Source organism: Chinchilla lanigera, unplaced genomic scaffold (genome assembly GCF_000276665.1).
Source record: "Chinchilla lanigera isolate Chin_1 unplaced genomic scaffold, ChiLan1.0 scaffold00109, whole genome shotgun sequence".
Classification (NCBI taxonomy): Eukaryota; Metazoa; Chordata; class Mammalia; order Rodentia; family Chinchillidae; genus Chinchilla; species Chinchilla lanigera.
Genome location: NW_004955510.1, coordinates 5,002,190 through 5,027,000, shown reverse-complemented (window position 1 = coordinate 5,027,000; position 24,811 = coordinate 5,002,190). Strand labels below are relative to the sequence as shown.

The 24,811-nt window shown below is 37.3% G+C and overlaps 1 protein-coding gene across 1 annotated transcript in view; it reads left to right on the top strand.

The window, feature by feature from the left end:
* Window positions 1-24,811, top strand: part of Grid1 (glutamate receptor, ionotropic, delta 1) — a 661,017-nt gene that overhangs the window by 536,924 nt on the left and 99,282 nt on the right. The window contains exons 12-13 of the mRNA XM_013506310.1: window positions 266-590; window positions 1,712-1,850. Coding sequence (XP_013361764.1) covers window positions 266-590; window positions 1,712-1,850 — 464 coding nt within the window. The remainder of the gene's footprint in view (window positions 1-265; window positions 591-1,711; window positions 1,851-24,811) is intronic.

The following is a 24,811-nucleotide window of genomic DNA, read 5'->3' as shown; positions in this document are numbered from 1 at the left end:
AAGGAGATCAAGTTTGCTAGGGAAGCAGTAAGAAAGTGAAGATAAACTGCAGCTCAGAAAAACAAAGGTGTTTTCTTGGACTCCTCTCCAGACATTTCTAGGCCTTTGTAGGTTTGGGAGACACGATTGCAGGGTGAAGGAGGTAATGGACACGGCGGTAGTGTTGCTTACTTGCGAACGGAGCTACGAGGGGCGGGGGGCGATGGCAGATCTGAGCTGGGACTACCCTGCGCAGTGCTCTCTGATGAGCTGCTTTGCCTTTCAGAGGGCAGACGTGGCCATCTCGGCCATTACCATCACCCCTGAGCGGGAGAGCGTTGTGGACTTCAGCAAGCGCTACATGGACTATTCGGTGGGGATTCTAATGAAAAAGCCCGAGGAGAAAATCAGCATCTTCTCTCTTTTTGCTCCGTTTGACTTTGCGGTGTGGGCCTGCATTGCGGCTGCCATCCCCGTGGTGGGTGTGCTGATATTCGTGTTGAACCGGATACAGGCTATGAAGGCTCAGAGCGCCACCCAGCCTCGACCCTCTGCATCTGCCACGCTGCACAGCGCCATCTGGATTGTCTATGGAGCTTTCGTCCAACAAGGTACCTTCTGGTTTCCCTGGAAGAATTTATTCAGTTTGAAGTTTTCAGATGCGTCTCACCAAAGTCATTTTCGATGCAATTTTATTTTGTCTCTAGGACAGTGCTAATATTATGATGCACCCAATTTCTCTAAGTAGTACCAGAAATTCAGTGAAACGACAACAAGGAACTCAATGTGAAATCCTGATTCTCCACTTTAAATAAAATTAACTTTGGAGTTATGTTAGCACTTTTCTCCCCTCCCACATTAGATGATTGATATGCATGTGAGGTTGTCAAGTTTAAGATTGCTTAAACCTGGAGGCTTACTGGGGGAAAAAAATCACATTTGTGTTGCAATCACCTAACCAGCACTCCAGCCATTCTTGAGATTCACAATCTCCTACCTAAGAGGTCTGGATAGCTCTTCCATGCGGTGATGAGTTACAGGATTGTGCAATTTTAACTGGGAAGGACAAATTGCAATGTTCTTAAATGTGAATCTTGGCCTTGTTTGTGCCATGGCAAAAGCTTTACAAGGTTATGTGAGGAGAATAGGCAGGGAGAAGCTTTCTTCAGCTACCCCCTAAGGGACCAAAGGAAATAATTGGCCTCAGAGAGGCAGCTTCTTACTGAAAGTTACATGCAATGATTGCTAAAAGTGCCGGGAAAAATCATCTAGTGAGAGCTGAATATTAATAACAGTGACATGCTATATCTCATTTCTCTGGTTGAAAAGAAAAGTGGGGAACCCACCAGGTATGAAGTAATTCTATATTCACAGAATTCCTGTCTTCTCTTTGTGAATCTGAAATTGCAAAAGGACTTTCCATCAAGTACTGGCCCCGGAAGTTCGTACCACTGCAAAGCAGAATCTTCTATGAGATTCTGATGATCAGGTGCTCTTCTTGGTACTCTGATGAAACTTCCCACTTCTAAACACCAAACCTAACATTTCTTTGTCCTTTTCCAAGATTGGTGGCTTTCATATCTTTCCTTAAAGGAAATGCACTGCTGGCAGTCACTCTCGTGCTGCCCAGAGCATCCATGGTGGCAGTCTGTGTCCCTGGCGGTAGAGGGTGCATCTCCCTGGGGTCAGATATGTTGGTGCCTTGGCCCATCCCCTGTGCCTGTCTCCTCAGGTGGCGAAAGTTCTATGAACTCCATGGCCCTGCGCATTGTGATGGGCAGCTGGTGGCTCTTCACCCTCATCGTGTGCTCTTCCTACACTGCCAATCTCGCTGCCTTCCTCACAGTGTCTCGGATGGACAACCCCATAAGGTAAGCCCATTCTGCTTCCTGACCCAGGACCATGAGCTCCAAAAAGCTTTAAAGAGGAGTTACCTCTGGCGGGGAGAACAGAGGCAGAGACGAACTCAGATTCCGGATCCGCAGTGGGATGCTTGGAATTATTTTAGTTCAAGCAAAGAACTTCATCCTGTTGTATTTTATTTCATGCACAATTATGTAAATGTATAAATTCATGAAATGATATTAATCTGAGCATTTAAATATGCCTTACAAAAGTAATACATCCAGATGTTAAACTCAGCAAATTAAATTTCCTCAGACATTTAAACATTGATTTGCAAACTCATTTAATCAAAAATTTTATCAACATTTAGTTAAAATTAATTGAAATCAAAAGCCTAATATATTTTTCAAATCTTCAAACATCTTGAAATTATTTTTTTAAAATAATCCAATTATCTCAAGTAGAAAAATTATTTTCATTTACATCTATAAAATTATAACATTATTAAAGTTAAGGATTAAGGTTTTGTCTTCATTGAAATGCCTTTATTTTATGAGAAGATTCCCAAATAAAGGAACATTTCCCCAAAAAACTTTGGACAAAGTAAATGTGAGTTGGATATGTGGTCCAAGTGGTGTAGGCATGAGTCTGTCCCACACTTCACTGGGTACAATGTTGGCTTCAATATTATCTCTCAGTCAAGCCCTGAGTATGGTTTTCAGAGTTCCTGTCTTTCATAACTTCTTTAACCCATTGCCCTCCTATCATTATGTTGGTCCTTTTGATCCACAGCTTTATCCAGTCATCCTTACTTAACCAGCTTCTCTGGCTCACACCTGCTTATTGAGTTGAATTCCTTGACTTGGATCCAAGGTTCAGTGTGCTATTATCTGGTGTCTTCATTAAATTGACATTTTTATTGAGAGAATTATGGATTCACAAGAAGTTGTAAGAAGTAATGCAGAGAGGTCCCCTTGGATCCTTTACTTAGTTATCCCCAGTACAACATTTTGCAAAATGATGGTATTTTATTACAACCAGGCTATTGACATAGATGTAATGAACTGATTTCATTTAGGTTTCCCCTCTTATACTTGTGCTCATGAGTGTAGGGGTGTGTGTGTGTATGTGTGTGTCTGTATACATTCTATTCTGTGAGGTTTGTGTATCTACCTCTACAGTAAAGATATGCAATAGTTGCTTTGCCATGACACCTTATGTTGTCCTTTCACAGACGCACCATCCTCCTCTACATTTTCTCCTGTCCCATCTGGTTCCTAACACCTGGCAGCCATTAGTTTTTCTCCATTTCTAAAATTTTGTCATTTCAAACATGTTATATAAATAAAATAAGTAATATCATTTGGCTGTAGGTTTTTAAAAACTCTGTAGTTCCTTAAAAATTAATCTCTGTGGTGATGTGTGTTCCCAGCTCACTGCTCTTACTGATGGCTAGTATCCCATGTCCCACAGTGCATTTAACCGTTCACTAAAGAAGGACATCTGGGTTGCTTCCAGTTCTTGGCAATTTTGAATAAAGCTGCTATTGTTACCCAGTTTTGAGCCAAATCTTGCTTCTTTAACTCTCCAGAGCATAGCCAGTAACCACATGAGAGGGTGCTGGAGCAGAGGGAGGACTTAGCAGCCAGTGAAGGGCAGAGGAAGGGCAGAGGACAGTTCTCAGATCAGTCCCTCCAGCAAAGCATAAAAATGAAGTTATATGCATTTGGGGGATTGGAAGGGGCATGGAGATTAACTAGTGGGAAGAATATTCATAACTTTTTCCAAGAAGTCGCCACCTTGTCTCTAGGAATTTCACCTTCCTTCCTCACTTGACCATATATGTGATCAGTTTTGAGAGTTGTCATGGAGACTCTGAACAGTCCTGGAGCTGATGAGTTGGACATTTACAATGGAAACACCTGCCAATGTGGCTGGAGGGCAAGCGCCAGCCAGGGTGGCTTCTAAATTAGTTCAGACCAGCTCAGTTTGAATCTAATATCTAATTTTTCAAACTTCTGGTCCTAAGACAATGGTGGCCTCCTGTTTTTCATGGGAGCACATCATTTGACTAAATCAGGCATCCTTTCCATAAGTGCTGATCACACCTACTCTGACCAGGACTTAGGGAAGGGCACAAAGAGAAACAAAAGGGGAGCAAAAAGGAAAATAATGTGCTGCCACAGGGCAGCGGGTAACAGCAATAGCCTTGTGCTCCTTGTACTTGTGTGGTACCAATTGTTTCTGTTCATTTATGATTTTGAATCGTCTTCCATTAGTATAGCTAAAGTTTTGTCAATTGTTTATCTTTTCAATAACTTTTAGTCTCTATTTCATTTATTTCTTTCCTAATTTTTATTTCCTTTTTCTGCTAACTTAGGGCTTCTTCTCCCTACCTCACCCCCTGTTCTTTGCATTTTAAAGTTAACTTGTTTATTTGAGGTCTTTCATTGTTTTTAATGTAGTTTTGCTAGGTTGAATTTCCATTTTCATTTGTCTTAAAATATTTTCTAGATATTTCTTTTGACTTCTTATTTGGTTGTTCAGGAGTGTGGTGTTTAATCTCCATATCTTTCAAATTTTCCAAATCTGTTACTGCTTTCTGGTTTGACAGCATTGTTATTGCAAAAGATACTTGATATGATTTTGACTTTAAATTTGTTACAGTTGTCTTTTGGTCTAACAAGTAATTGATATTGGAGAAAGTTCCATGTGGGTGTGAAAAGAATGTGAGTTTGGGTGCTGTTGGATGGAATGTTCTCTATTTGTCTATTATTTTAGTTTATTTTTGGATGGAATGTTCTCTATTTGTCTATTATTTTAGTTTATTTTTGGATGGAATGTTCTCTATTTGTTTATTATTATAGTTTGTTTTGTATTTTTTTTATTTTCTGTGAGAATGATCTATCTATTGTTAAAAGTGGGCTTATGAAAGCCTTCACTCTTCCTGTATTGCTATTTACCCCTTCAGTTTTGTTGTGTAGGTGTGAAAATATTGGACATGTACACAGAGTTATATTTATTAAATTGACCCATTTATCATTATGTAATAATTTTCCTTGTGTCTTGTGATAATTTTTGACATAAAGTCTATTTCGCCTGGTAAAAATATAGCCACGCTTGTTCTCTTCTTTTTACTGTTCACGTGGTATACCTTTTTCTATTCTTTTTCATTCACTGTATGTGTTTTTGAATGTTTAGTGAGTTGTTTGTATAGAAGACAGTTGGATCATGCTTTTTAAAATCCATTCTCTTAAACTTGTACTTTTAAATAGAAAGTTTAATCCATTATCATTTAATATAATTAATAAGGAAGTTTTTCTATTTTTTTTACCCACCTATCCTTATCTTGTTTTCAGGAACATTAACTCTTCATATGAGTACCCCATATTTCTTACCCTCTCTTTGAGAGTTTTCAATTAATCTCCATTTTCTCGTTCATTTTGGGGTAGCTTCTCAGTTTGTCTTCCACAGTTCTGATTAGATTTTCATTAGTCTTCATATGCCTGTTAGCAATGATAGTGACTAGAGAAATTTTACTTATATGTTTTCATTTCCCCTTTATCACATTCTCCACTTTTTTGTATCTTTTTTCTCAATCACAGTTTCATGAAATTCATCTTTAATTTTTGTCATACAGCCCTTGCTGTAGTAGTTTATACCTTTCACAGAAACAAATAATTTTTAAAATCTCCAGCATGTTGGCCAACACTATGGTCTCCTGGGTCATTAATGTGATATCATGTGAACATATTTACGTATTATTTCTTTGTACTGAAAACTTTACTTATGCCTACATACTGTGTTTATTGTTTAGTCTTGAATATGGCATGAAGGTATTCCTTGGACCTGCTAGTAATACACTTGTCTACAGTTAGAATCATCCCTTCCAGTCTCACTCTGGGTTGTGAGCGGAAGTGGAAACTAGGATGTAAATTCCCACGACTAGTACTATGGCTTAGTGAAATATTTTCCTTTTGAGTTTTTTGTCCCGATGATGAAGTTTCTGATTCTAGAATTCTTACTGATCCAGCCCCTCCAACAGTAAGAAAAGCCACAGTGTAGTTTTTCTTAACCTCCTCCCAGCATTACTATTTTCTGCACTTTACTGACAAATTACTATTTGTCAGAGAGAAATGGCAGTGACCTGGGGTTTTTGCATATGGTACCCAGCAGAGCTGAAAGGAATCCAGGGGCTTTGCATTATTGCTACTTTAAATTTCTTGTCTCTGTAGGTATAAAAAGAAATCCACTGAGATGATGCCTTTTCAGAGTAAGATGCGTTAGAGTTTCCCATTTATTTCTTCCCCTCTCCTCCAAAAATCTTAGAGTGTCTAAGTGGGTAGCATCCTTCCATTGTTCGGAACATATGATTCACTGTAGTTTAAAAATTCCTGGTCATTCTATCATGTGTCTGGAAGGATGAATGATGGATAACTCTTCCTCTCTTTATCAACATCTTTCTTATTAATCTATGTAATTTTCAGCTTATCAATTTAAAGGAATATATATGTTTAGAAATTATTATATTCCACTCTGTGTCCATGCAAATATTCATAAGCTTACACACTTCCTAAAAGATACAAAAGATGTTTGTATCAAAAAGAAATGAATCTTCTAAAGAGCAAGGGTGTGTTGACCCAGGGAGGAAATTTTTACCCATTATTTGGGTATGAAATATACTCACCGAGGAGAGCATATCTCACTTGATTCAATATGAAAGTGTCAAAATGTTGTAATTATCTTCATCTCCACGACAGTTTCCCATAAATGTACACCTATTATCATGAAAGCAGAGTAATTCGAAAAAGTTGGCATTGGCAAGTGGTAAGATGCTATAGTCCAGTGATAACGAACCTTTTAGAGCTTTCAGTGATTCAAAAAGCTTGCTGCTGCATATGTGCCATAGGTTTACCATCACTGCTATAATCCGTCTTTTTCACTGATGCCTGTATGTAGGAAATATTTTGACTAAAACCCCTAGGTGAGTAGCACCGTATTTTCAGAAGGGTCACATTTATCTTACAGCCTCATGTTGGAAAGGAGGAGCACAGTAATATGACCCAGAGGTAACATGGTAGAGTTGTTAGGAACATAGACATTGTAATTTGACTGCCCAAATTCATATTTTCCTTTCCGTTTCCTAGCTATGTGATCTTGTGCAGAGCACTTAATCTCTCTGTGCTTCTCTTTTCTCATCCATACACAGTGATAAGAATACCACTGATCTCCCTCAGGGTTATGGGGGAAATTAACCAATTTAAAGCTTAGAACATTACCTGTACACAGAAAGGGCCATCTGAATGGTTGATGCTATTGTTGTTTGTTGTTGTTGACAAGGCCCTCAGTAGTCAAAGGAACTGCTCTGTGATTTGGGATCATGTGTGAGAAAGAAGATCATAGTATAGGAAGCAGGCAACTGCACTTTGGAACTGGGATCAATTGGCTAGATGATGTTATTCACTTGACCATTCTAATCCTATGCCTATAAAGGTGAAGCAGAGAAGTTGATATAGTGGCAATTTAAATTATTTGCTCATCTGTTTATTGAATTTGGAAACATGAGGATTGGTAAATTAAAGTGAGCAAATGCTTCCTACAGATAAATCCTTGTGCCAAGATAAGGGAAGATAAGCAATCTATAAAGGCAGTTTTATACATGTACAGTACCCACAAACTATACCTAATTTTAGAGGGGAGAAAAAAAGACTGAGTTTATCAGAAGTCTCAAGTAGCCCAGGGTAGTTTTCCTTTTTCTTGGTGTAAAGAAATAGGCTTCATATATACCCGTTTGTTGTAAAGTTTCAATTTTAAATTGTAACATTATTGAAGAAGTCGTATGATTAACTGAATATCTGGATGGATTTGGTCTTGGTGATGACTTCCTTGACATAATAGCAAAAACATGATACATAATAGAAAAAGTGGATAAGTTGGGTTTCATTAAAATTTTAAATTTCTGTGAAAGACATTGTTACAAGAGTGAAAAGACAAGTCACCATTTGGGAGGAAAATATTTCAAAAACATATAACATAAATGACCAATCTCCAAAAATTACAAAGAACTCTTCAAACTCAACAATAAGGAAAAAAATCCATTTAAAAGTTGGGAAAAAGATCTGAACAGATATTGCACCAAAAAAGATATCCACATGGCAAACAAACATATGAAAAGATGCTCAGTGTTATGTGCTATTACAGAATTGCACATTGAAACTGCAGCAGGATTCCATGACACACCTGTGTCGATGGCCGCAGTGCCAGGCATCGACCATTCTGAATGCTGGTGGAATGGGAATTAACAAGAACTCTTCCTTGGTGCTCACGACATAGCCCACCATGAAAGACACTTTGGCAATTTCTTCCAAAACTAAACATGCTTACCACAAAATTTAGCACCCACAGTTTTTATTGTTTGTCCAGACTGGTTGAAAACATATAGCCATGTAGAAACCATATAGCCATGTAGAAACATGCACATAGGTCTTTACAAAAACTTCATTCATGACTTTCAAAACTTTCCAGCAACTAAGATGTTCTTCAGTAGGCCAGTGGATAAAAATCCCATAGTCCATCCAGACAGTGGATGTTATTTAACACCAAGAGGAAAGGAACTTGCAATTCATGCAAAGATACAGAAGAAACTTAAAGGCACATTGATAAGACGAGGTCTAATGAGAAGTAAAAATATACATGTGTTTTAATGACATCTGTGTCAAGATTTTAAAAGGTTTATTTGTCGATGAAGTGAAGAAAAAATTATGAAGTGGGCAAGGCTATGTGTATTAACTTCTCTTTGGAGAGTGAAATTATAGATTATTTATACATGGATCATTGTTATTGGGGATGTAAGGATTCCATTGTTAAATTAATAATGGACAAAGACATTAAATAAGAATCATAAATAGTTGGGAATGATCTGAACTCCATGCTAGTTTTTCTGGGTGGCAGTGTCTTCAGTTTTTTAATTTGAATGCTTTTGGTGGTGCATGCACTCTTTCAGTTGCCCTTTGTCTCATCACTCTTTTTTTGCTCCTGCTGCCTTCCCACTTTCACAAGCCAATCTTAAACCATGAAGACATTCAGGTTTGTGACCTCTGACATGGAAGATGTGGATGACTCTCCATGAGATACCACATACTGTTAAATTCCTCTCTTCAAAGGGGTGGACATTGACTAGTCTCACTGTCCTGATGTGAAATCTCAGGTCTTATCTCAGACCTTATCTCAGATCTCTTGACTCAGAATCTATAAGCAACTGCATCCCCAAGTGATTGAATTCACATTGAGGCTTAGAAGTCAATGCTTCTAGTGAAGAAAAAAATGTGCCTTCTGAATTTCTGATAGCTTGAAGTAGTAGGCTATATCTTACATGTATCTTGCACATCTCTCTTTGCATTTGGGGTGCCACAAACTGGAAAAAAAGGTGGTACATATTAACAATACTCATTTGTTAATACTGATGAAAAAGGTACTGTGGGAATTGCTGTATACACCAAGATGGACGACCAGGCGTGGGACTTGGCCTTCCATCATTAACCCCTGTAAAACTGGAAGCATATACTCTATAGAGGTTTTTTAAACATAAACGCACAGGTGGACTGAGAGGGAAGGGAAACATTTTACGCAAATGGTAAGCACAAGAAAGCTGATGGGGCCGTATCAATATAACCTCACAGAGAAGACCTTTACCACTGAGTATCATAAGGGAAAGAAATACTGAATAATAGTAGGAGGAATAATTTTTACCAGGAAGACAACAGTCTTAAAAATGTATACACTTAATAATGGAACATTAAAGCTTATGAGGTAAAATCTGCTAGATATAATAGAGGAAATAGAAAAGTGTTAAACAGTCAAAAATTTAACCTCATTCTCTTAGAAACTGTCAGAACAAGTAAACAAAAAGCCAATAAAGCTATAGAAAATCAAAACAAAACCACCAACTAACTTGACACACTAGACATTTATATAACACTTTACCCCAAAATTGCAAAGTACACATTTTTGAAGTATACACAGAACATTCATTAGCAGAGACCGTGTGTTGATTCATAGAGTTGTTTCAATAAATTTTAAGAGTAAATTCTGAGTATGTCCTAGCATCACAATTAAGTTAAATTATAAACAAGTGAAAATAAACTAGAAAATCTACAGTAATAAAGTATAATTCTAAAATAACCCACATATCAAAGAAAATAAAAATTTTAAATATTTCTAACTAAATGATAATGAAAAGAGAGCATATACAATTGTGGAATCAAGCTAAAATAGTGCTTAAAGGTAAGTTTATAGTTTAACATAGTGGCGATATTAGAAACAAAAAATTGTCTAATTTGTTTTCTTAAATTCAAGCTTCTTATCTCCCTCTGTCTTAGTCACTTTCTTGTCCCTAGGACATGTTGTCCGACACCAGAAACTTTGAGGAGGAGAGGTTTATTTTGGCTCAAGGTTGTAGTTCATAGACTGCTGGCACTGGGCAGAAATGGCGTGGCAGAGGAACCTAGCACAAGAAAGCTGCTCAGGGAATGCAGGCCAGGAGGCAAAGGGCCAAGGCAGGAGCCAGGAAGAGAACCTTTAGGTCACACCCCTTTGGCCACCAACTCTGACCAGGCACTGCCTTCCAGCAGCACAATCCCTGCTGAACTCCCTGGCGGGTACATTGTCCCCGTAACCCTCACCTTCAGGAAGCCCCGCCTGTGAGAGGAGGGAAATAAAGAACTTCCATATTTTCACATTATTTTGAAAAAATAAGTGGAATATATGTAGTAAAAAGAATTAGAAAAGCAAAAGCTGGCTTTTTATAAATTTAATAAAGTTGACAAACCCAAAAGGAGACTAATCAAGAAAAATAAATGAGAGAAAACTGAAATTACGAGCATCAGGAATGAAAGTTGAGATCCTCATAGACTCCTTAGACATCAAGACAATAATAAGGCAATACTATACACAACTTTATGGCAATAAATTCAACAATCTGGATGAAATGGATTCATTTCTTTTAAAACAAGATATTGGGTTTGTAAGCAAACATCTTGCCATTTATGAAATTCAGGCCCAGGTGGTGTCACTAGTACAACATTTAGAGAAATCATACTAATCATGTATTATTTCACAAAATGGAGGAGAGAATCATTTAAAAAACATTTAATGAAACTGACATCAGGATGATGCCAAAAGCAGAAAAAGATAGTGCAAGAAAATAAAATGATGGGTCAATATCTTCCTTGAACTTAGATTCAAAAGTTCTCAACAAAATATTAACAGGCTGAATCAGGTAATAAATAAAAATGATAATGCATCATATGAAGCTGAAATGTTATCCCTGAGATACAAGCTTGTTTTAACATTTGAGAACAAATCAGTGTAATTTACTATGAAAAGTATAGAAGAATCATATGATCATCTCAATTGATGTAGAAGAGCATCTGACACAATCAATGCCTATTCATGATTGAAAATAAATAAAAAGAAATAAAAGGAAACTTCCACAACTTGATAAAGGGATTAAGCAGAGAGCTGATTATTACTGAATAACTAGTGATGAAGTCTTGACTGCTTTTTTTCTAAGATAAGGACAACATTTTAGCAGAGTTTTTTACCTGAGCAGTAAGTATAAAAGAAATATAGGAGAGTGAACTTGATTGAAAAAGTAGAACTCTTTCATGATGACTTGATGGTCTTTGTAGGACATCCTCATGACTTTCTAATAAAATACAATATCATAAATAAATTCTCATATGTTGTAAGAAACAAAATCAGAAAATAAAAATAACTCAACAATTATAATAGCATCAAAACAAATAACTTTTAGGGATATATGTTTCAAAATAGATCAGTTATACTCTGAAAACTGTAAAATGAAGCTGAGAAAATTAAAGAAGATCTAAATAAATGTAGTGGTATCCAATATTCATGGAGTGGGAGATTCACTATTGTTGAGATGGCAAATCTTTATGATTGAGCAATAGAATGAATGAAAACCATCAAAACTCTAGCAGACTTTTAAAAAGGATAACAATGACAAGATTTTAATAATTTACATGTAAATGCAAATGATTTAGAATGGTGAAAAGAATTACGAGCAAGTGGAAAATGAGCCCAAGTGATTTCAAGCCTTTCTGTGGCATGGTCAGGGCATGCTGCATGGTCTCTCTCTGTCCAGCTGTGTGTAATCTCATCTTCCAGTACTCTTTCTTTCCTGGTTTTTGCCTGCTCCTTGAACATGACAGGCTGTTTCTTGTCTATGGCCTTTACATCAACTATATATTTGTAGAACATTCTTCCCTTTGCTTTTTACCAAGTCAACTTTGACTCATCCTTCAAGTCTTTGCTCACGTGTCACCTCGGAGTGGCCTGTCTGCATAACTTGCAGGTTATATAAACCCTTTTTATTGTTCTCTTGTATAGACCCCCTCTCAGAACTTCTCTTTCTTAGCAATTATTACACTGTGTAGTTACATATCAGTGTACTTATGTTTTTGTTTAATATACATTATAACTCTAGATTATGAACTCTGTCATTGAGGGACTGAGTTTGTTTTGTTTCTGTGTAAACAATGCTTAACACAATGTCTGACACTGTACATATCCACACGTATGCTAATTGGATAATTAATTACTGAAAGCAGATGTGTGTGTGTGTGTGTGTGTGTGTATGTGTGTGAGTACTTTTAAAATCAGCAATTTGTGGGATAGTTGATGATAGAGTTTAATTCTAGGGATTTAAAAAGTCTTTTTTGGTTTCAGACCCATCTAAAGTTGAATAAACACTCTTAGATGTTGAATTGCAGACCCTTGAGGCCTGTCTGCAGTAGCTGGAAAATCTTGAATGTTGTTTATACTCTCAAGTTATGTATCCTGTGCTTTCTGTTCCTTGGATGTTGCTCCATTTAAAATTTCACATGCAAGAAGCTGGCTTGAATGTTTGTGTTTGAGGGTTTTTATCGTATTAATTCACTTATAATTTAAGAACAAATTCTTCTGTCATGTATACTAATCAATGTCTGGTTAAGAAGTGTTGGCAAGACATCTTTTTGTAAGGGCAAATTGGAGATTTTCCATTTCTTTTTCTGTTTGTTTGTTTTTGTTTTTTGTCTTCTTGAGACAGAGTCTCACTATGCAGTTCAGGCTGATCTTGAACTCACTTTGTAGCCCAGGCTGACCTTGAACTCACAAGGATCCTCCTACCTTAGCCTCGCAAGTGCTGAGATTACAGGCATGTGCCACCATGCCCAGCTCCTTTTTCACTTCTTTTGGTTGTTTGATATTTGTCATTATTCTATTGCTCCTGTATTTATAGATCCATTGGCATAGTCAGGAATGCAGTCTGCAGTCTATGCACACACTTTTGAATAGTGAGATTCATGAATTGAAAACATCCAGACTTTATAGCCATGAGAAGTCACGCATATGCACAGCCTGGCTGTAGAATTTGTATTACTGCTCAGACTTATGAATGCACAGTATGTATAGTTCCAAGAAATCTGGTTCCCAAGGGGAAAGCGTGACACACAGCTCCTGGAATGGGGGCATGGCACTCCACCATGTCTTATCTAGAACCATGGCATCTGGTTGTCAAAGGAACAGCAGGGGAACTGAGTCCAGTCTTCTGAAGCAGATGCTGAGTTCTTAGGAAAGTGCAGAGGCAGCACCTCCACATGCTTCCTTTGTGGACATGCTCAGGAAGATGACCCTCCCATGGCTAACCTAAAGTGGATGTGTGCATTGTGGGGGGAAACCCCAAATTAGTTTGTTAAATAAAATTAATGAACTTCTTTGGATCAGTTTTAGGTTTACATGAAAGTTGATTGGAAAGTACAGAGTTTCTATATAGTTCCTTCTTCCTTTCCCTACTTTCCCCTATGACTTACATCTTAGTGTGATGCATTTGTTAGAATCGCTGGGCTGATAATTGATGGGCTATTATTAACTGAAGGCCATAGTTTACTTAGGATTCATTACTCTGTGTTGTACATTTCACAAGTTTTGATACATCTGTACTGACACACATCTATCCATAATGATAGATAGTAGGTATGTACAAAAAAATCCCTGTGCTGCAGTTTTCCATCCTGTTCTTCCCCTTCATTTTTGTTGTTATGGTGGTAGTGCTTTTTTTTTTTTTTTCTTTTTTTTTTTAGCTAAGCAGAATGTTGGGTATGTTTATATATCTTCCTGGACCACACTCTCCAAAAACTCTGTTGTCACTAGATTCTATCTATTCTGCCTCCTAAATCTCCAGTATGTTTCATGTGATATTCTCTGCCATATGTAGGTACTGATGACCACTTCACTCATTACTAAAATCTTCTGATTTACCTTTCTCTCACCTCTTTTTTTCTTTCAGACCTTCCTCCATAGTGCCAGTAGATAAACCTTTGTAAAAGAAATTCTGGTCAAGTTATTCACAGGCTTGTCACCTGCGGCGGGTCCCCATAATGTTCAGGTTAAAGTTGCATTTTCTTAGTGCCGCACCTTCTATGATCTTACCACTTTTCCAGCCTGACTTCGGTAGTTCCATGCAGGTGCCATCTGGCCACAGATTGCTAAGCCTTGATGAACACTGCAATATACCTCCTGTTCTTAGCCAGTTCAGGAGTTTGAAATTTTTAGGATGCAACAATTTATTTTTTGGTCTTGCAGGATTTTCTTCCTTACTATTTTCTATGGCAGCTCTTATATAAAACTTCTTAAATTGAATTGTAGCTGTTTGCTTATTTATTCTCCTGGTGTTTCTATTACTGAGCTTATTAAATTGAGTTATTACTGTTCATCTATAAGTGCTCTCTTTCATTAGATTTGACCTCTTTGAGGATAGAAATGATATCATATTTAGATGAGAGTTCTCCATGCTAAGCAAAGGGCTTGACACTCAGCCCTCAGTAGGAGTTGGATAAATGCATGAATGAGTGGACAGTGGAGCAGGAGACTTAGGTCACATACAGTCAGCAGATAATTAAATGGTAATAAAATCAGTCTGGGAGAAGAAAAGAGTAGGTGTGGAGAGAAAATAGCATGCATGGGCCTGCTAGTGAATGCAGGGGGAGGAATTCCTGCCGAGAGCACACTGCCCGTGTGGCTTGGATGGCGTGATATGGAAGCACAAAGGTTACAGTGATGGCTGGGAATGGGGCCACCTGGGATGTGATAGGATTTATGCTCTGGCAGGTGAGCTGGTCACAGCTTTTTTCAGTCAGGGTCTGCGGAACCATCCCCTTCCTCTGACAGCCTAGATATTCTTGGATCTTCAGTAAGCGTCCATTCTTACAAATGCAGGCCAAGTGACTTGGAAGACAGCCAGACTATTTACAGCAGATTTGGAGCTATGTGGTGATGTTCACATTTTTAAAATAAGAAAAAAACTAATCTGTTGGTATTGCAAGAAATGATACATTGTGGAGAGAAATGGTTCTACCACACTTTATTGTTATAGATAAGAAAAGGAAAGGGGAACCAGGCACAGGAAGGCAGATTTCAGAAGAGAGGACATTTTGAGGTCCGAGGTGACGTGTAGTTCAAGAGGAAAGTACCCATAAATGATGAAATGTCATCGAGTCACTAGGATCTTCATGAGGAAGGTGGCCATGGGGAGATCCCAGGCTCCCCATGAGGTCAGAGAGCTGACAGCAGCATGGGGGCTGTGGTCTACTGCTAGAGACTGAAGGAGGGATGTCCACTTGGGAGTGGGCACAGGGGGCCAAATTACAGAACAGGGAAAAGTTGCTGGGAAAAAACATTTTAGATTTGATATCTAAACTCTCATTTTGACTAAAAAACCCAAGGAAAGAAGAGGTGGTCACTGCTTTCGGAATCCTGCTTGGTGTTGATGTACAAAAAAGTAAAAGAGAATCACTGCTGCCGTATAAATACCACTGGATTCAGTCTTTTTATTCAGTGTTTATCTTTTTAATAGTACATCTTTGCGGTACACGATGATCACACTCCATGTGGGGAGTTGGTCCAGGTACACAGCACATCTTAATTCTTTTTTTCATACCCTTTCCCATCCTTCCTTCCCCCTCCCTCCATCTCTTGGTCCCCTTTCTTTCCTTTTGAAAAAGATCTATTTCCCTATTTTCTACTATCTTTTACTTTGCTCTTTATTTACAGTACAGGTTTCTTATATAAGAGAATCCACGTGATATTTAAGCATGTATGTCTGATTTATTTGACTTACCATTATGATGTTTCAACATACATCCATTTCCCTATAAATGCCTCAAGTCTATCCTTCTTTATGGCAGACTAGTGCTCCATTGCCTGGAAACACCACATTTTCTGTATCTATTCATCTGTTGATTGACATATAAGCCACTTCCAAGATTTATCTGCTATGACTTGCTGTTATTAACATGGGTGTACATGTATCAAGGCATCATATTACAGTGGATTCAGTCTTTGTGTTAGCACAGTGGCTTGCTGACTGTCTGATTTTAGAGAAACATTTTATATACATTGGAGCCTTAGATTTCTCTCCTCCAAAATAGACACAACCATACCAGTTCAGTGGCTTATTATGTCAGCTAATTAAATTAGACATCCCCAGATCCAGCATGGTGTTGGTGGTGTTAGTCCTCAGTAAATAATTCTATCTTTCCCTTGATGCTTTTTAAAAGTCTATTTCCAGGTTCAGCTAGAAAACAATTCCACGACATTGGAATAACTTGTGTGCATTTGGTAGGTATGTTTGCCATGTTCTGCTGATAACATTTGAAATTGTAATAATGTGAGTGTAGGAGTTGGTTAAATATCCAACTTTTTGTAAAACAGTTGAATTATTATTGAATTTTAGCTTTCTTCTGTCTGTGAATTTGATGTACAACTGTGGCAATATTTATAAGTGATTTATTTGAAAGAAGAAGTGTGAACACTTAGGAAGGAAAAAGTGCTCCCTAGGAAGTAGCAACAATTCCCTGAGAACAGATCATGTTGGGTTAGGCTAACCTCTTCCACTTCCTATTTCTTTGTTTTTGATAGGCCTATTAGACTGGCAAATCAGGAAACTCTACAAACCTCTTGAGTCTTGATTTCAGAAATGCATTTGACAATCTTACATTGTAATCTTGTGGATAAGAAGGAAAATGCAATTGTACAATGAAATAGTTTTGGTATTGATGAAAAACTGTCTCAGAGCATTAATAAACTACTATTTGGGCTGAATTGACAAATGATTTTGCAGTTGAATGGCATAAAGTTCTGAGTTTAGAACCATTGTGTTCAACAATAGTCAGGCTTACATATTAAATCTAGACAATTAAAAATTGTACAAAGTATAAAAATGTAATATTGTATTTTAATTTATAGTTGTTTCATTTCAGATGTAATTCATGGTGTGTTGAAACAGGTATGGTCTATCAGAACCCTTTTCCTTCAGATAATTTTAATAAATTAGGTATTTGTCCTGTGAATTAAGTTTTTGGAAAATCTGAGAATCACTTTGTATATAGTTTCTCTGTATTTGTAGTCTTACTATAAATTTAACTCGATTGGTTTTCAACAGGTATTTCAACAATAGAGCACAGGCATTTTCTAAATTTCTGCATTTCTGCAGATTTGGTTCATATCTGGTTCTTTATATATAAAAGATAACTTCACTTGGATCCAAGTTTATATTCTCTAGCCTGTAGGAATCCAGAAGAAAGAATGAAATACTGAGTTTTATTTCTCTGAATCATTTTCTTCTTTAAAAATATTCTTATAGGATTTTTTGACATGTTTTTGCTAGCATGCATCTTAGTTTTCTCGTTGTAGAGACAAAATACCTGTTGCCCAAAGTTAAAGGACAAAAGGTTTATTTAGCTCACAGGTTGCAGAGGTTTCAGTCCATAATTCTCTGGCTCCAAAGCAGGGTGGTAATCAGAGCAGGCAGTGGCAGCAGACAGGCGATGGCAGCCACAGAAGCAGCAGCTGCAGCAAGCCTTTTTTCTGTCCCTTATATTCCATCCAGGCTACCACCCTTTGAACCAGTAACACTTACACTCAACGTGAGGCACCCTTAGTCCCAGCATCACACCTTTAATCCTAGCATAACATCCTTAATCCCATCATCACATACCCTAGATCCAACCACCTCCCAAGAGTCCCACCTGTGACTGCCTGATGCTTTGGTGGGACATCTAGACACAAGCCCCAACAGCATGTGTACATGTAGGATTTGTTTGTTTTCATTGGATTTCTTTAAAACATGGTGAGGTCTTTCACTTCTCATGCTGAGTTTTTTATGGCTTTGCTGTTTTTGAGGGTACTTTTCTTCAGTTATAAATTGGTTATTATTTCTGTTAAAGTTGTTTGCATGTATTTCAACAGCTCCTATACATTGGTGCTCTGTTCTCTACTCTCTGTAACTGTTATCTCTTTTATTTTTACTTTATTTTAATTTCTTTATTCTTTTACTGTAAGTTCATGGTAAAAGTGAGACCTTTGTACAATTTATTCTGTTTTTTTCTACTGTTCACGTGGAATATATTTGAGCAGCTCCACTCCCTGTCCTGTAATTCTTCATTTTATTAACATTTCCCTTCATATCTCATCTGTTGATTTGTCACTTTTAGCTGTTTTCTTCCAGGCTTTTGCTCTCAGTCACGAAAATGCTTGTGTAGAAATGGCAGGTTTGCCGTTTTACTAAGTTGTAATTTTTGGGTGATAATGTGACATTTTATCCCTTTTATGTTAATTTGATTAGAAAGCTGGGACAGTAGCGGGTGCTCACCAGAAACCATCTTCAGCTGGAAAGCCCGAAGTGGCTAAGATGTTGACTGACAAACTTGAGATTATAGATGATATCAACAGGATGGTAGAGAGTGCTGAAGCCAACTAGATGGATAAATGAAATATGACAGGCTGCCTAAAAACATGTCACTTAAGTACAGGATAGGGGATGCCTGAGTCATGCCTTTCCAATCTCCACATGGAGCTTGCAGTGCCCAGTGCCACCACTCCGAAGGCTTCAGTTACCATCGGATAATAGCAGTGTGATACCTGAGGCCCTGGTGTAGGCCAGGCACCTAAACACAGTTTGTTTAGCACCAAGCTCATTAGCTTGACTCCACACCACTCCACCAGCATTCACTAGTGGTAAAGTGTCACTGTCCACCTGGTCACTCAGTCACCCCTCCCCTAGACTGTCCTAATTTCCCATGGGAAAGAATTCTCCAACAGAGAATTTTGTCTTGCTCACACATATTTCTCAAATTGCTGTATTTCTGAAGCAAATACACCTGGACGGCTGCCTCTCTACCTCTACATGTGTTTACACCCATTGTTTTCTGTGTTTTTAGCCCAGTACCTTCTGTGATTCTCTTTAACAGACTGATCACATTGGGTTACAGTGTTTCCCAGTGCCTCCACTATGTACCTGCTGGGTTTCCCCAAGGAGCAGGCCTTAAGGGGTTCCTGCTAGTGGTCCAGCTCCTCCAGCAGCACTGAGATAAGAGGATCCTAGCCCTCACCTACCCATTCAGCTTCTTCAAGTTGCCTCGCATACCTGGTAGCTGAGTCATAACATGTCTCGCTCTGTGCTTTACATTCACTGCTTTCCTTTTTCTGTCCTGGAACTCTTTGCTCTCCTCGTCTTCCTGGAACACTCATAATTTCCCACTCCAGCATCTTCTCAAGAACTCCATCCTCTGTACATTCTTGGTGACCTGCCAGACTCTGTACAATCCCTTTTTTCTTGGCTTTGCCAGCACTTTTCACATGCCAGTCCTAATGCCACCTCCCTCTATTGAAATTGTGTCATTAATATACTGTATTCCCTACACTTTTAAATATAGTCCCTTCACTGTCAGTAAACCAGTTATTTTCAGGTTAGCTCCCTGCCACCTCCTCTTCAGTGTGCATGCCGTTGTCCTTCAGTTCCTTTGAAATTTCAGTCTCTTTGAAGTCTCTCCCAGTCTGCTCAGAGCCTTGAATCTTTCTTGAACTTTTCCAGTTTCCTTGGTGCTCTTTTCTTCAAACTCTCTTTGCACAGACGGCCTGTTTCTACCACATTGCTCTGTATTCTCTTTGCTATATGCGTTGGAAGCTAATCATGATTGTATTGCTCTTTGTTAATATTTCTTACTCTTACCCAAACCTTCAAATTAAAAAAATTAGAAAAAAATCATCAAAGTTTTTCCCTCCTGTCCAAGTAATCAATATGTTTGTTTTAAGAAAATAATTTTGCATGTCTGGCTCTGCACATTTATGAAAGGATAGAGAAAGGTAATCTAAGAAACAATATGATCATAGCTTCAAGCTATTTTTAGTAAAAATTATTAGATTTATTTTTATCTAACTTTGAGGAAAAATGAATATAATACAAAGCTAAAGTGATCCCTGAATTTGATAGATCCTTCTTGTTCACAAAAAATATTCATTCCTAAATTATTCTTCTGTAGTTATAAAGTCAAATTGGAGAAGCTGAACAAATTGGCATACTGCTGAAGTCTTTGCTTCAATTATTTGAACCTCTCTGATGCAAACTAAGGGAATTATCATACACACATATCTTCCCATTTCTCTAAACCTTACTTTCCATCTTTAGTTATTATATTTACATTGCAAAAATTGTGAGTCTGTATTCCTTTTCCGTAGCCAAAATTACCCAGAGTTGTTAAATATTTGTTCTATATGTAAATGAATTCAGGGCTGCTCAAAACTTACATTTTTATTATAGTTCACATCTCATTAATTCCCTTGGTTTTTATAGAAAACACTTAAACGTGAAAAATCTTAAAAAATAGTGTAAGACTTATGCCACACCATTGGTATGTATCTAATGTTACTGAATTGATTGCTTTAATTATGTTTTTTGAAACAAAATCTTTTGGATACTGTTGAAAATACATTTAAATTTATACCCAGTTGCATTTTTTTTCCAACTATAGGTACAATTTATTGACATGAATTCAGAATGTACTGAGTTTATATATATGCATCTGTAAATAAAGTATATAGTTATTTTACTATTTTAATATATTTTAAATATCCTAAACTTAATATCTTTGGTATCATTGTACATTTATATGGGTAATTCCCTATCTTGTATGTAATTCTTCAGAATGTGTATAAATGGTATTGAACCATATGTAATCTACATATAGTAGAAAATCTTTTATATTGAGTTTTACAATCAATATCTGAGATGCATAGGTCTAATCTATTTATTTAGATGCCATATGGTGACATATAGTTTAATGATAAGTTACATTGCATTCATACATCCCTGCTCACATTTGAATGTGTCAATATTTTGCCAGCACAACACCATTGACAAGCCCGCCGTGGGGATCCTAGATGTGCTCCTTGGGATATGTACCCTGAAATATAACTGCTGGCTCATGATTATGGGCCTGTTTAATTTTATTAGCTATTGCCAAATTACTCTCTAATGTGGTTTTGCAAGTTTACACTGACAGTAGCTGTGTGTGAGAGTACACACTGCCTATCAACACTGTGAATATTTGATGATTCCTGACTTTTCAATTTTCAAAATCAGATCAGTATCACGTGCTATCTTTAGACTATATTAATTCACCACTTCCTGGTTAGAAGTGAGACTAACCAGTTTTTCATAATTATTTCTACTAGGGCTTCTTCTTCTGCACATTTACTACTTAGATTTTTTTTGCTTTTGTTCAGTTGTATTATGCACATCTTATATGAATACATTTTCTTCGACTCTGTGGCTCATATTTTATTTTCTTTACAGCATTTTTATTGTGAGAAGATTTTAATATTAATACAGTCAACTTTATAAATTATTCCCTTTAGGGTTTGTCCTGTTTGTGTGTTCTTTGAAAATATCATCCCTAACTCCAAGTCATACCATTTGTTAAAAAAATTATGCAGTATTGATTTGTACATATTGATCTTTTATCCATCTTGAATTTATTTTAGAAAATAACATTTAACCTATATGGACAAACAACTTAGACAGCACCACTTATTGAAGAGCTCATGCTTTTCCCCCTCTGATTTTCAAAAGTAAATATTTTGAAATAGTTTATATTTACATGCAGATATAGTGTGGTTCTATGCAGTTCTCACTCAGATTCCCCTGTGACACCATCTCATGTTACGGTGTGCATTTGTCACATCTACAATCCAACATCAGTGTGTTACCATTCAATAACTGCCATAATTTGAGTTTCACCAATTTCTCCCAGTGTCCTGTTCTGTCCCAGATTCTATGCCGCCATATCACATTATACTTAGTTATCATTTCTCCCTATTCTCTTCTGGGCTTGACAGTTTCTCTGACTTTGCTTGTTTTACATGACCTTGGGAGTTTCAAAAAGCACTGGTCAGGTGTTTTTGAAGAATGTCCCTCACTTGGAGTTTACTCGACTTGTGTAAGGATTAGACTGAAGTTTTAACATTTTGCAGGGAAAGAACACAGGAAGAATTGCCATCCTGAATACATCAGGTCTGGTTTGCATGCTTACCACGATGATATGGACCTGGTTCTCAGCCAACATAAATTTGCCAGATTTTTCCCACGTGAAGTGACTTTCCTGGTTGCCATAGTCTTATTTTTAGAAATAAGTTATTAAGCACAGCTCACATTTAAGATTGAGCAGATACTGTATTATGTTCCATTTCTTAAAGAAGAGAGTATTTATGTAAGTTATTTGGAATTTTCCTTTAAGTAAGTCTTACCCAGTCTGTCTCTATTTAGTAATGCAGTCAGTAATTTATATTAGTGCAGACTCAAGTGTACTTTATCCTTAAGGTTATAATCTTACTATATTGATTTTGTAGCTCATATTGTTTTAGTTTTGGCCACTGGAGCTCTTTGGGTTGGCTCCTTGGCCCTTAGCATGCCTTCTGTTATGGCTGTATCTAGATGTCCCCACAAAACTTCATGCAGTCATAGGTGGGGCTTTTTGGAGGTGGCTGGATCTTAGGTGCTTGCTGCTGGGATCATGGATGTGATGCTACGATTGAATCAGTTTGATGCTAGGATTTAGGCTGCCTCAACCTGGGGGTCAGTGCTACCTGCCCTAAGGATGGGTAGCCTGGAAAGATATAAGGAAAAGGAGAAAGGTCACTGCTTGTTGCTTCCTGCTTGCTATTTCACTGCTTTGCTGCCTTCCTGCATTCTGCCCACTATGAACGGTCACTCCTCTGCGATGCCCCTTTGCCATGCCACCCTGCTTTGGAGCCAGCCAACTGTAGACTGAAACCTCTAAAGACTCTGAACCACATAAACCTTTCTTCCTTTAACTTTGGGTTTCTGGTATTTTGTCTCAGCAACAAGAAAAGTAACTAAGACATCTTCATTTTTAAAAGCACTTCCTTGCTTTCCAGCACCATGAGATGCTCCAGCCTCATCTTGTTTATCCCTTTCTCCAGGCCTTGGATCAGCTGTTTCTCTTAGAGACTTGTTTTCTCTTACTTAAGAATGGCATTAGATTCCAAGACATGAACACTAGACATGCTTGTTACTCCTGGGTATCATTATTCCTCTGCTTTCTCAGAGGTTGGAGCTATGAAATATATGTAGGTGCATTAACCCATGCATGCATATATAGCTATAACTATTCATTTATTCATCTACAACCTTAATAAGCTGAAAATGAATTCATTCTAACTCCAATTCAGTACAACATGCTTCATTCTAATTTTTTCTCTGTAACTTCTCTCTCCAACAGTCAGAAACCTGGATCTTACCATCCACTTTCCACTTCTTAGTTTTTAATTTTTTTAATTTTAAGAGAAAAAAATAATAAAAACAATGACACAAAATTTCAAAACAAGATAGTAGGAGAGTAACAATGGTTAGTACATTGCTTATTGTTGTCTTCAAAGTAGTTGCTCAGATTATAAGATATAGGCATGAAAAATTGATCAAATGATATTAGCACAGAACTTTCTTTTCATTGAACTAATAGAAATTAGTAGTATAGCTGTCTTAACTTTTCCTTTTCCCTTCCTTCTTTTCTCCTTTCTCCCATCCAAATTCTCTTTCTTCTTGTTTTCTTCCCATTTCCCAATATCTATTCACATTTGGATCTTATTTACTCTTTCCACTTCTTACATTAGGGAGACAATATGATGTTTATACATGCAAGATTAATTTATTTCACTTATGAGTATGATCTCTAGTTGCATCCATTTACTTACCTATAAAGGTCTCTACTTTATCCTTATTTAGAGCTGAGTAGTTCTCCATTGTATAAAAATACCATATCTTTTTTATCCATTCCTCGGTGATGGACATTTGTGTTGTTTCCAAGATTTAGCTATTACAAATTGTGCTGCTATAAACATGGGTGCACATATATTGCTGTGGTATGATGATTTTAATTCTTCTGGGAAAATACCCACAAGGGGAATAGCTGGGTCAAATGGGAACTCTAATCCTAGTTTTTTGAGGAATCTCCACATTGATTTCCACAGTGGTTGCACCAGTCTACACTCCCACGAAGAGTGGAGAAGGGTTCCTTTTCTCCCATAGCCGCCCCAACATTTGTTATTGGTTGATTTTGTAATGCCAGCCACTCTTTCTGGGATGATGGAATCTCAGTGTTTTAATTTGCATCTCTTGAATGATGTTGAACATTTTTTTCATGTATTTGCCATTTGTATGTCTATCAGAGAAGTGTGTATTCATCTCAGATGCCCATTTTTGGATCAGGTCTTTAAATCTGGAGGTTCTGATTTTTTTCACTTTTTATAAATTTTAAATATAAGCCCTTTGTCTGAGGGGCAGTTGGCTAAAATTTTTTCCCACTCTGAGGGTTGTCTTTTTACTCTGTTGGTGATTTCTTTTGATGTGCAAAAGCTTTTTAATAAGATGAGATCCCAGTTGTTGATTATTTGGAGTATTTCCTGTGCGGTTTGAGTTTTGTTCATGAAGTCTCTCCCTACACATATGTCTTTGAATTTTCTACTTACTTCCTCTTCCAGTAGATTCAGTGTTTTTGTTTTAATATTTAGATCTTTCATCCATTTTGACTTTAGTTTAGTGCATGGTGATAGACATGGGTCTAGTTTTAGT